General features: G+C 45.5%; 1 protein-coding gene across 1 annotated transcript; it reads left to right on the forward strand.

Moving 5' to 3' along the window:
• On the forward strand, positions 1-13,404 carry TPRA1 (transmembrane protein adipocyte associated 1). Its single transcript, XM_048957942.1, has 11 exons — positions 1-258; positions 4,198-4,396; positions 4,533-4,665; positions 6,425-6,511; positions 8,047-8,119; positions 9,058-9,137; positions 10,254-10,364; positions 10,752-10,812; positions 11,231-11,333; positions 11,944-12,024; positions 13,059-13,404. Exons 2-11 carry the CDS (start codon positions 4,218-4,220, stop codon positions 13,291-13,293), a joined length of 1,143 nt encoding a protein of 380 aa, XP_048813899.1. The 5' UTR covers positions 1-258; positions 4,198-4,217; the 3' UTR covers positions 13,294-13,404.
• The last annotated feature ends 4 nt before the right edge of the window (positions 13,405-13,408 follow it).

Genomic DNA, 13,408 nt, shown 5'->3' on the forward strand with positions numbered 1-13,408 from the left:
CGCCCCGATTTCTTTCCGCCTCCCCGACCGCCTGGGTTGGGCTGTTTTGGGGCTCCTGTTTGAGCGGCTCTGCCGGGCTTAGCCGGAAAGGCAGCGCTTTGCTGCTCCTGCCGCACACAGCTGTCTGTCCGCCCTCTCGTGCAGCGCTCCCCGGCCGAGCGGAGCGGCGGTGCCGGGCCTGGCATGGCGGGTGTGGGTCCCTGCGACTGAGCGCCGCCTGCAGGAAGGCCGGGCCGGGAGGGCTACGTCTTGCGGCGGGTAGGAGCGGGTCGGGCGGCGGAGGGGGGCTGTGGGGACGCGGCCTGGGCCTGGCTGCGGTTCTCTGAGGCGGTGCGGTGATCGGGGGCCCGGCGCGGGACGTTAGGCTCCGTCTTCCTTTTCCTGGCCGCCTCCCCGCTGTCCCGGCTGGGCTCGGGCCTCGGCGCCGCGCTGTGCTCACGGCCTGTGCCCGGGGCTCCGTCGCTCGAGGCGCTCTGGAGCGCTCCGCTGCCTTCAGCTGCCCTTACAGCGGGTGGTTCTTGTTCGTGTGAGGTGTCCCCGTGCTGCTCCTTTCCTTCCTTTGCCTGGAAGAGGAACGGGAAGCCTACCATGTAGTGTTGCTCCTGAGCTTGGCGTTCTGTCCTGTTTGGGTTACTGGTGCTCTTGGTGCTTTTTTAGTGTTGTAGTTCCTCTCTTTCAGAGTTTTGTCCTGAAGCAGAAGCGATAGTGAAAGTTGGAGAGAAGGGAGTTGAGCCCTGTCAGGACAGACGTGCCACCTGTTTGTTCGAGAATGCAATGTGAATGGCGATGGCTTTGATCTAAGGGGAGATCTGAACGACTGTCTTTAAAGGGGAGCAAAGAAAAAAGGTTTCTCTTTTTCCTTGAAAGCTATGTAACCTATTGGAGTAATGCTTTCATTTAAGCAGGGATCTGCTAAGTGCATCTCTCTGCCACTTGCATCCGGAACTGTAGGCAGCAATTCCAGCCCTGATGTGGTCTGTGCTTTCCGATGCTGTTTTCAGAAAGAAGGGAAACAATCAGTTTTATTAAACCTGGAAGTCTGGTAGGTTTGTGTGACCACATCTGTGAGGTTGAGTTTTGAGACTGCAGACAACTGCTAGTAACCTGAGCCTCAGTTTTCATTGGTTACACTATGCATCCTGAACCAAAAAGCAGAATCCCCTTACTAAGAGGCAGCTGCCTGGCCAGGAGGTGCAGCTGAGCCTCCAGCACTGTGTCTCTGCCTGGATGGAGAAACGCTGCTCAACCACATCAGGCTCAATTCAACTGTAATATAGCAAACTCCTTTTTTCCTTTTATTTTCCAGTGTTTGGCAGTTCAGGCTGTCTGTTAGAAGGAAAGCTGGGTTGGGGTGTGGGATGCTGATGTGTGGCTGTGGGGTGGCTTCAGCTCTTCTGTGTGGGCTGAGCTGGCGGCTCTGGGCAGGGTGTGGTGAGTGAGGGCTATGCTCAGCTAACTGGGTTAGTTCAGATGAGCTGGGGCATGGGTTGGAAAGTGCAGCAGGGAGCAGTGGTGCTGGGTGTGATGAAGGCTGTTTCCCGGGCATCAGTTCCCAGTGCCATTGCTGTGGGTTTGTTGCTGGTGGCCTCAACCAGAATAGGGCAATTCTCAACATCTTCTCTGTGGCCGTTGGCTATGAGAAAAGCATGACGTGTGCTGTGAGACTGATGGCTCTGGCTGCCCTTCGTGCCCTTGTATGTTGGGCGTTGTGCTGCTCTGCCTTTGTAGGATAGTAACACCAGGCCATAGTGAGCAGCCTGGCATGGAGGTAATCTCAATTCTGCTTTGCCCTTTGAAACCTTGTGACTGAGGCTGGCTGTTGCATGTGGCCAACTCCTCTCCTTATCAGCAGCTCACTGCTGTTGTGTGATAGCGATGGATTCTAGGGAAAAAGGTTGGAGTCTCCTTGTTCTTTTTCTGAGGACATGTTTATTTTTCCAGGTAGGTCTGCAGCTTTATAATCAAACCCTTTTCACTGGGATTTCCCAAGTCAAATTCTTGGTCCCAGTAGCAGTTAGAGGTGTCATGGTTCACAGCTGATGTAATTCTACCCATGCTCTGTGAGTTTTCTCTATCCTTTCCCAGCATTTTTAAATTTCGGAAGGAATAAATTCTTCTGCATTGGTAAATATGAATGTATTTGTCTTTGCTGCTACTGAGATGTAGAGGTCAGTGAAAGTGTTTCAGAAGAGAAGAATGAAGTGAAGTTATTTACAGGAAATCCTCAATGGTGTCAGAGGAGTGAGTTACTGGAGGGAAGAGAAGACACTTATGGGGAGATGTGCAGTGTGGAGGTGGTTTGCTGGAACCCCTGCTAGAACTAAGATCATTTGGCACAGATATTGCCATCTCAGCACAAAGTTGATCTTTCCAGGTCTGTGTGTTTATTTAATGACATCTCTCGTGCAGCACAGCATATGGCAGTTGCACAGGAGAATCTCATCCCAGTGAGTATCTGTCAATGTGGGTGAATCAAAGGGAGGGTTTGTTAGCTGGGAGAGGCATGGGTACCCCCTGCCCTCAGAAGACTTAAGACAAATCTCAGCCTCTGAAGAAAACTCTGTGCCCTGGAGACCTGGGCAGTTTGTGGGGAAGGTGCTACTGAGCTCTGAAAGCTCCGGAGGTGGCGCAGGGCTGTACTGCTTGTTCTTTCTGACCTGTGAGTCATCTCAGCCCTACCAGGGAAATGACCTGCTGACTCCTGGCATTGAGGCTGTTGGCTTTACCAGCCAGGGTTAAATTCAGACAGGGGGAGATGTCTTCTTTTAAGATGAATCCTGGATTGACCGCAGCATGCAGTGCTGTCTCTGGCTATGTGCATTTTTGGGATGGCAGTTGGTAGAGATGTTTCAGTCTGTGTCATCTGCAGCCACATCCCTGGAGGGTGCAGGGGGATGTGATGAGACCTTCAACACACTGCTGGTCAAGTGTATTTAGCAGTGAGAGTTGCTACTTTAGGGTAAGAAGGGGGAGGATCTGCACAAGCTAACACTGAATCAGGAGAAAGTTTACTAGTCAACCTCTAATCCTGCTCTACAGTGAACCAGCATTCATCCAAGCTTCTAAGGTGACCATGGAATCAACAGAGAAACTGCAGCTATTACTTACACTGCTACAACGTTTACGAAGCCACTGGGCACAAAACATGTGGTGCTTTCTGGAGAACAGAGTTTCTGTTCATCTTCTGTAAGGACAGCTAATAGTACAGCAGTGTAGGGCCTGGGGGTGGGCAGATGGCAGAAAAGATAAGAAAGTTCTCTGTGGCAGGCAATTCAGAAACACCTAATCAGGAGAATGGGAAGCTCTCTCTTGTCCTTTTTCAGGTGCCTGGAGAGGGCTAAGACAGGGCAGGCTAACAAGCTAAGCCCCACAGTTCATTTTGAGTTCAGAGCTCTTTGGTGCCCGGGAGTTCAACCCGAAGAAAAACACATCAGGTAGGGACAGCTGCTGAGCCTGGGTTTGTGAACTCCTGGGTTTGTGTGCATCCAGGTGTCTGAGAAGTGCGATGTGACCTGGATGGGGGGGTGTGAAGAAGGTGGAGAACCTGATGCTAGTAGGGTTATAGGAAGGTGCCAACTTTACACATCTTTACTGTTCTGATTTTAAAATCAGAATAGTTCTGGTGTCTTGTGGAGAGAAAAATGCTGATTTTTTTTTTTTTTTTTTGCTTTCTTGATGTTGATTTCTGAATATAGTACATACAGTCCCTGTAGATAAAAGTATGTGGGGCTCTGACTGTAGGTTTGGTAACAGCAATAGGTTTTAGTTATGAACCTTCAACTTGACTTTTGTAGGAATTAATTTGTTGACTTCTTGGGCTTGGGATCTAGAATAATTGATGCTCTGATGCAGCAGGGTTTTTGTCTGATGATGCCATGTATTGCTGCTGAGCTTTGATTTATTCTATCAATCTGCTGAGGCTCAAGCAATCACTGTTTGAAGGTGCATTTTACTCTGATACAAGATGCTGATTTTATACTGTCTGCCCTAATGGCTGTGTGCAGAGTGAAGGCAGGTGTTATTCTGTTGTGTCATGCAGTCTTTCTGATTATAATAATTTGCAGTAACAAGCAGGAAGCAGTTGTGTGGGGGCCTAATGGAAGGGATACACTTTTTTAGCTCTGACTCACAACTGCTTTAATGTTCTCTTTTCTCTGCTGCTGTTGTCCCGTGCCACGTTTGACCTGAACTTGCAAGGAGGCAGGATATTCCAGTCCATGATGTCCATGATGAGATTCTCCTTGTCTGACAACATCACACGCTCTACTGCCCTGGTGACAGCACTGGATAATGTGACAACTTTGTCTCCAACGACAGCGCAGGCAATCAATGGCACGAACATCACGGTGCCACACAAATGCCTGCTGTTGCTTTATGAGGACATTGGGAAGTCCAGGTGAGAGACAAAATGGGGTCACAGTCTGACTGTGGGATTCTTGCTTTCTCGGTGTTTGGGTGAGCAGGGCAGGGCCGGTCCCTGGCCTTCTTGGTGCTGCAGAGCAGGACAAAACTTTTCTATTTACTTTTTGCAGAGTCCGCTACTGGGATCTTTTGCTCCTGGTTCCCAATGTGCTTTTCTTTATGTTTCTTCTCTGGAAGCTGCCCTCTGCCAGGGCCAAAATCCGGGTCACTTCCAGCCCTATCTTCACTACATTCTACATACTAGTGAGTACTGCTGTGTGCTTTTGAACTGATTGATGGAGTGTTTTTTATTACCACTCTTGACAAGTATCACTGAACCAGTGGAGAGAGAGAGCCTAGACCAAATCTAACATTTGAAGGTGTGCTAGCAGGAATAGACTTCTTGCTGTTTGAACTCTACCTTTCAGCTTCTGGTAATGTCCATATTTAGATATGGTGGATTTTTTCTATGGTGATTTTGTTTTTTTCCCCTGCATGCTTTCTTCTGTTTGTCACTGTCTTGGAACCCAGCATCTTCTTTTTCCTTGTTTCTTGCATCATGTCACATGACACAAAACCAGTATCTCACTGTGTTCATGTATGTGAACCACTGAAGAATAATGAACAGCTCCATACATAACTGCTACAAAATCAAAAAATACTACTGGCAGTTTCCTATGTGGATTTAAGTCGTCTTTTACATCTGCAGTCATACAGGGAAGGTCAATAAAAAGCTCGTTCTGAAGTCTTTGAGAAACAAAACTCCTCAGAAACCGCAGGGAAGAAAAAGTGAGCTGACTGCTGTTGGCTCTTTGAAAACATTGTGAGAAGTAGAAAGTGATGAATCAGTCTTAGAGAAAAGTGCTTTTCAGTCAGTTTGATCTTCTGGATCAGTTTTGGAAATGAGGATAACTGTGTTCAGTGAGGATTTCCTCTCAGGCAGTTGTTTGTCACGTTGTGAAGGAATGCTTTCTTGTGGAGTCAGCGGTTAAAGCTAAGCTGATAGCTTTGTAAGATTCTCTCTCTGTTTAGAGGAAAACACCCTTTTTGCTTCCTGAGTTCTTCCTGCTCCAGAACCCTTCTGTAGGACCCTTCTTTTTTTGTCAGTGTTTTGTCCAAGTTTTCCACCCAAGAAGGGAATGTCACATTGTTATTCTTTGAGCTGTTTGCATCTCCCTTTTCTCTGAGGAGGAAGCGTTCTGCAGCAGATGGCTTATTGGTTGATTTCATCCATCTGGAAATCAGATTGTACTTTTCATTCTGTTAGATATGACTGTTTCATACCTTCATCATTAGTGTATCTAAGCCTGTAGCTTGGAGAATTGTATCTGGGAAAATCTGTGTTCTCAGAGAGTAGATCTGCCCAGCAGAGGGTAGATGTGTCCAGCTGAGCTCCTATTTGCATGGTATGGCTGTGGCAGCACAGTGACTGATGGATTAGCCTTGCTGAGCTCTGTGCTGCCATGCTTAAATGGTATGAGCTGGTATCTTAATGCTGCACTGTGCAGTAAGCTAAGTTGCTTTAAAGCAGTTATCTGCATTGCCTTATCTTTTGCATTCCTGAGCGTTGTCAGTGTTGAGTGTGGAGAAAAACCAACTGTGTGGATTTCAGCTTTATCACAGATCTGAAATGTGGTAGCTAGTATAAAGTGGCTTCTGTTATCTGATGGGATTGGGTTAATTCAGTCATACCAAGCACTTGATCTTCTAATTTGGAGAGATGTATTTTTCATCTGATTGCCCCCAGTGAACTGAAAGGTGGGGAGAATGACTGTAAGAGCATCGTTGTAAGGGAGTGTTTAATCTGATAGCTGAAGAAATGTGCACCTCCATGAACTCTAAGCCAGTGTTTCTGTACCTGACAAGCCTTTGGAAAGTTAACTCAAATATGTTATTACATTATGTCCTCAGTGCACATTATCAGGCTTCAAAGCTGGCCTGGAAATAGAATTCCAAGAAGGTATCCTGTATATGGTAATGTGCCTTTTGACTTGAGCTCTTCTTTGCTGCTTTTTTCCTGTAGGTGTTTGTGGTGGCTTTAGTTGGTATTGCCCGTGCTGTTGTCTCCATGACTGTGAGTGCCTCTGATGCTGCCACGGTTGCTGATAAGGTAGGTACTGTGCTCCTTCTGGAGGCTCTGGCCACGGTGTTTTGCTACTGCTTCCCATTTATTTGCTTGCAAGAAGAATGTGTTCTTATTTGCAGTGCTCATAGCTGTGTTTACTATGAAATCCTGTTCCTCTAGCTGTATCTAAGCAGTCACCACCTCTAAGACTGTAAAACAATGGACTTCCTAGTTTAGACACACAAATGGTGGTAAAGCTTTCCTGTTGAAGAGATAGAAAGCTCTGCCTTGCGAGAGCTAAGCAAACATTCAGATACCTTTAGTGGATAGGCGAAGTGTGGCTTTTGATGCTCTTGCTCTGTTTGAAGGGCTCTTGGAAAAATACTGAACTTTCTTGTATTGAAAGCAAATAAAACGACTTTTCCTTTTTGAACTGATAGCTGAATGTCCTTGCAGTTCCTCTGAGCACAGGGTGAACCCTTAACAAACAGGAAATAGCCTTGTGTGTGCTCTTCCTTTGTAATGATTGCAACGGAGTGTTACCTAAAACAAAAAGCTCTGCTGATCTTGAGGTGCTGGAGGGAGAAGAACCACCTGCAGAGTATGAATCTTCTGCCTTTGTTGTTGAGGATCTGTGTGGTGGTTTTGCTTTTCCTTTTAAGGCTCTGCTTGTTGTGTGGCCGGATGTTTGTGGCATTTTCACTCACCTCTGTTGAACAGACAAAAGTCTAGGACTTGAATAACGGAGAAGAGATGAGAGGTGGTTTTTCTCAGCTCTGCTGGTACTGCTGCAAAGTACACTTGCTCAGAAGTGTAGAAAGACAGACACTATGTTAATTTTTTCCTGCAGAAGCCTCTCCTATTATTTTTTTTCTTTTTCTCATGTACATGTTCCTGTTGTGTATTCCTATTTTATCACTTGCCTCTTATCTGTGTGTTGTCAAAACAGTGCCATTGGAAGCTTGGAGGAAAAGGATCAATTAGCCAGGATCTGGGTTCTTGTACCCAGATTTGACATTGCTTTATTGCATGACTTTCTGGAAAGTCACTTGACGTGCTGTTTATCTGGTCTTGTTTCACCAGATAAAGTTTGGGAATGAAAATGACAAACTGGAAGCTATTAAATGCAGGTTTGACTATACTTTGAATTTGGGGACCCACTGTCTTTGAAGGAGGACATAAGTCTTGTTCAGGCTTTACTTTAGAACTTACTACTATAGGAATTGGCACTGTTTGATGTTACAGCTTTAAGATCATTTTGTTGCTGCTTTTTGGTAGTACAGCAAAAAATGCACATCTATGGTAGAGGACAGATTTGTAGGTATGGCAGACTGTGGCCACATTGTGTCCCAAACAGCAGGCATGCTGTTTGCTCTCACAATTGTTCTGTGCAGGCAAGGTCAGAGCTTGAGGTGAGTGTAAAATGAACATCCTACAAAGCATGAGGAAGATTTGTGGAAATAGCCTGCTCCAGTGAGAGGCAGCCATCCTCAGGGATAGAGAACAGAATTTTCTGTATTAACTTACAACTGGTTCCTGGCTCTTCCTAATCATGTTTGTCTGGTTTCTTTGTACCTCAGATCCTGTGGGAGATCACAAGGTTCTTCCTTCTGGCGATTGAGCTGAGCGTGGTGATTCTAGGCCTTGCCTTTGGTAAGTGTCAGGAGGCTTACTGAGTGCTGTGAATGTTTCCTATTCCCTTCCTTTCCTCAGAGACCACATCTGTAAGTGTGCACATTAAGGAGCACTAGAATAAAGACAGAAGACAAACTGGACAGCTTATTGGTAACGGTTGAAAGCCTGGTTACGTTTACAGTTCTGAACCCTACAGTTCAGGATTTATTTGTGCTTTATTTGTTTTGCACGTGGTGAAGGAGCGTGCAACATGTGAAAAGGCCTTTATACAGAGATCAGCTGCCTGATCTTTGCATGAAACACATCTTATTTAAGATAGTCGTGTTTGAGGATACTTCTATCACCTCACCGTTGTTTAGTTTTATTCTCTCCTGGCTTCATTTGATTCATTTAGCTGTACCTTTGTCACTCTGCATTCAGTTGTATGAGTGAAAATACTATTGGAGCACACCTTGCTGATGGGGAGAGGGAATGTAGTAGGTGTCTCTGCCGTGTCTGCAATTGAGACATGAACACTGGTTCTTCCTACTTTGGTGGGATCATAAAGTAATTTAGGTTGAAAGGAGCTTTTGGAGATTGGTTGCTCCATCATGTCCCAGTGTAAATATTTCTAGATTGTTAGGCTTTCCCTCCTCATCACTGTTTTTCCTGAAAAGAAACAGCAGTCTGTCTGTGTAGCTGGTAATGGAGTTGTTCCTGCTTTTTTTTTGGGGGGGGGGCCTCATAGCCCCAGTGAAAGAACTTGTTTATTTTCTGTATATTAGTGTGGGCAGGAGGAAAGCAAGTTAAAACCTATTGTTTTACAGGTTTTGTTTTGTGTTTCAAAGGATCAGCTCTCCAAGTGGAAGCAGTTAACAAAGGTTAAGTGAGCTTCAACCTTCCTTTGAGGGCCTCTGGAAATGCAGATGTTTTATTATATTTGTTTTCCTGATTCAACCTGTGTTCCTTAATTCCAGGTCATCTGGAGAGCAAGTCGAGTGTGAAGCGTGTTCTGGCAATCACTACAGTGCTGTCTCTAGCATATTCTGTCACTCAGGTGAGTATGTCAGAGCAGAAGAGGTTAATTGGCTTGAAGTCAGCTGTGGGGCTCCTGCCTGGAATGTGGGGAAAAGTAGCAGCTTTGCTCTTTGGACTAGGTTGTGGGGAAAGACTGGATTCTTGTGGTAGTGTATGGGGATCCCAGAATATACATTAGACCATATCACACTGTCCTTTTCATGGTGTGAATGGCTCAGCCGGGGTCAAGAAATAGGGAGGAAATTTAGATGGATAGTTTTGTCCAACAAATCTTGGAACAAGAGCTAGAGTTTCTCACATGTGTGCCACAAATGCAAACTAGATGGAGGCAGCCCAAGTGTGCTCATTGGGCTGTGCACTGTGCTGCTTGTCTCCTCTTGAGCTGAGAGCTCTTGCTTCCCTTCAAACTAGCAGCTGGCTTGCTAGCTCCATTGATTAGCTCAGTCCATCTCTCTGGACAATGCAGTGTGTGTCTGGTGTTGTTCTTCTCCTTAATACGTAAGTGGCCAGCCTTGTGCCTCTATTTGAGGCAGTACCAGAATAACAGACAGTTGTTTGATGATCAGGCCCTTGTGTGCAGTGGCAGTGAGCTGTTTGTTACCACATGACACTTAATTGGGCACCTACAGCTCCAACACTTGATATACTGGATCTGGGTTTAGTGATGCTTAGAAGTGTTTTTCTTACTCCACTGTCTGTATGGAAGCTTCTGCTCTTAACCATTTTTGAGAGATTTAAATGAAGGAGACAGTCTCCTTTCCCAGCTGTTACACAAATGCAGGCATTTATATTCTGGATACAGCAGGGAAGGTGTGCTTTGAAGATTGGAATGAAACTGTTCGAAACAGGGCTGTGTCCACTCTCCTCCTTTCACTCTGTCTCTTTTTCTGGAATATCACTGATACTGTTTTCATTTAGATACTCATTCTTGCCATTTTGTTCCCCTTGTGTTTTGTTTTGTTTCTTCCTCTTCTCCTGGGTGAACGTAACTTGGCCTAAGCAGGGCAAAATTTGTGTTTCAGGTGGCAGAGACAACTTTTATTTGAACTTTGAACGTAGTCTCTTTTATACAGACAGCCACTGTAATGAGGATGCTGACTATAACAGTACTGTGATGGTGCCTTTTCTTTCCTAGGGGACCTTGGAAATCCTCTACCCTGATGCTCACCTTTCAGCTGAAGACTTCAACATCTATGGCCACGGAGGGAGACACTTCTGGCTTGCCAGCTCTTGTTTCTTCTTTCTGGTGAGTATGAGGCATGTATTAAGCACTTTGACAGCCTCTTTGTATTTTCTGAATGGGACAAGGAGGATGATTTGAGTATATTAAGGCCCTGGGTCCTTCCTGCCTGATGTGCAGTGCAGTATTGATGCTTTTCATGAGGCAGTGAAGCTGAACCAATAAAGGTGTGAACTACAGCAGCTGAATTCAGGTGTTCCCTCACTCCCTGTTTCTCAGTGACTAGCTGTGCTGATGAGGTGAGGTGTGGAGCTCTCACATGTGCACTGGGTTTAATAATGGAGGCCTGTGCCACTAAAACGTGAGGCACCTAGGAGGTTCATGACACAGTATTCTGCCCCACCAAGCTTTCTAAGCCACAGAACAATTTTCTTTTTTCTTTTGCCCCAACAGGTCTATTCCTTTGTGGTGATTCTTCCAAAAACTCCTCTTAAAGACCGGATTTCTCTGCCCTGTAAGTGACTGTAGTGTTTCCATCATGTAAGTGGGGCAGCACCAGGATAAAAAATAAGTGAGGGGAGTAAGAGGTTCCTGTATATGGCTGTGTTATGGATGCATCCTTCTGTCTCAGCTGTGGAATTCTTTCTCTACCATGTCTCTGCATGTGTTGCCAGGGCCATGTGCTTTCAGAACTCATTTTCTGTGCTTGCATGCATACACATGCAGGAGGAGATGTTTAACCCTTTATACCTGTCTGTCCTGGCAGCATGGGACAGAAAAATTTGGTCTTAACTGCTGAGAGTTTATAAACAACCAAGATGCTGAGATGCTTGCATTGGGTTTGCTGTCTCTATTGAACAGAACCTACTGTTTGCACTGTGCTGGTGCTTGTGAGGTTGAGCTTCATCTTCATGTCTGTGTCTTTCTCACAGCCAGGAAGAGTTTTTATGTTTACGCTGGGATCCTGGCAGTGCTGAATCTGGTGCAGGGTTTGGGCAGTGCCCTTCTCTGTGTGGATATCATAGAAGGACTGTGGTATGTATGTTGGGGAAGGAGTCTACAGCCTGCTTTCTAATGTTGCAATTGTGTCCTTCAACAGTGCCTCAAGAAAACAAACTTCTGCAGTGTTCCTAAGGAGGAATAGAGCTATTGTTTGTTTCATGGAAAAAACTCACATCTGTGGGGGTCTTTGGAGCTGCATGTTCCACAGTGGTCTTGAGGTGGTGAACAGGAGTGGCAGTGTGAGTCCACTGAAGCCTGATCATTGGCTTGTTTCTTAGAGAATATGTGAGCAAATGGTCTGTTTGCTAGAAATACAAGATACCTTTAGTCATATCTGGAGTCTCATTCTGCAGTTCAAATCAGTTGTTTTCCATGAGTCAAAACAGGGAGAACTGAGATTTTGCTTTGAGTCAGTTCCTGGGATGTGACATGGTTCCCTTCCAAGGTGTCTAGGATCAATGACATGTTCACAGCAATGTCTGTTAGTTTGCATCAGTCCAGATTTGTTTAGCACAAGGTTTGTGCTCTGCTTGCCTGCTCTTGAGGGAAATAGAATCATTTCTTCTGGGTGGATGTGGCTGGGGTTATCCAGCTGTATTGTTTGAGTCCTAAATACCTTCATCTTCCCTTTTGCTTTTGACAGCTGTGTTGATGCTACTACATTCCTTTACTTCAGCTTCTTTGCACCTCTCATCTATGTGGCATTCCTGAAAGGCTTCTTTGGGTGAGTAGCAAGAACAGGGGTTTAGAGACTGACCATTGTTATTTGATCTGTGCCAGATTGTTTTCCAGCTGTAGAATAAAGGCAATGACTGCAATGACTGGAATGCCAGTGAGGGAGCCAATGTTTCATTCCTGGCTTACTGATTTTCTTTGTGGTCCTGCACTGGCCACTTGTATCCAGGGCTCCCCTGTGTACAAGGCAGAACCAATAGTTGCATTTCCCTAAGCACCTCTCTCTGTCACTTCAGTGTCTACATCCTATTTGTGCGAAGTTCTGCTGCTGAAGTCAGTCACTAAGTTAGTTAGTGAGGGACTGAGTCCTGGCAGATTAAGCTGGCTCAAAGTGGGTTTTTAGGAGGTTTACTGGTTAAACAGCCCTTGGCTCGGGTTTCCTATACAAGGGCCCAGTCCCCAGCTGAAAGCTCTGTCCAGTGTTGATTACTGGGTTGGGTGTGCCGCCGTGTGGCCACTCAGGAGAGATGCATGTTGGTAGGAATTCCTTTGTGTAAGCTGTACGTTTTATTGTCCTTGAGCAAGAGACCACAATCAGGCTTTAGAATAACTAAGAATAGAAAGTACTCCTAAAATATCAAAATGCTTCTGATGTCTTTGAAATCAGAACAGTATCTGGAGATAGAGATAGAAAGTGCTGATTTGCAAGTGTTTGTATTTTGATTTTCCTGTTGCACACAGGTGGAATGAGAAATAGAATATTTTTGTTGTTTGCTGTGAAGTCCAGTGATGCCTGGATGCTGCTCTCAGTAATTCAGAACTCAGAAAGAGGAGAACATGCTTGTGACACCGATGTCAGGACTGCTGTTTTTATTTCCCCTAGGCAGCCTAGTCCAAAGCTACAGTTAGCATTGTTCCATGGCAGTTATTCCACTATGACTATATCCAGACTGAAAGCAACATGAAAAGTTCTTTAATACTTAAATACTCGCTGTTTCAGTGCTACCGAGTTTCAGTTAAGGGTAAGTGGCTGTTATGAGATATTTTGCTTAAACATGTATTTTAAATCTTTAATGACTCTAGGTCTGAGCCGAAGATCCTTTTCTCCTACAAGTGTCAGGTGGATGAACCTGAAGATGTGGATGTGCACCTACCCCATGCTTATGCTGTTGCCAAGAAGGAAGGAATGGATTCTGGGTTCTACTCAAGCACTCAGATTGATACCACAGCCTACCTGGATGACGTGGCCTCTATGCCGTATCACGTGGGCAGCATCAACAGCATAGACAGCGATCGTTGGAAAGCTATCAATGCCTAAGGCAGGGCTCCCCCCTGCACCTTATGAACTCCCTGATGCTGAGGATGTTAGGATATCCACTGGAAATCTGTTCATCGCTATCTGCTGTGGCTTTCCTCTTTTCCTTAGGATTTCT

Source organism: Lagopus muta, chromosome 11 (assembly GCF_023343835.1).
Source record: "Lagopus muta isolate bLagMut1 chromosome 11, bLagMut1 primary, whole genome shotgun sequence".
In the NCBI taxonomy this organism is placed as follows: domain Eukaryota; kingdom Metazoa; phylum Chordata; class Aves; order Galliformes; family Phasianidae; genus Lagopus; species Lagopus muta.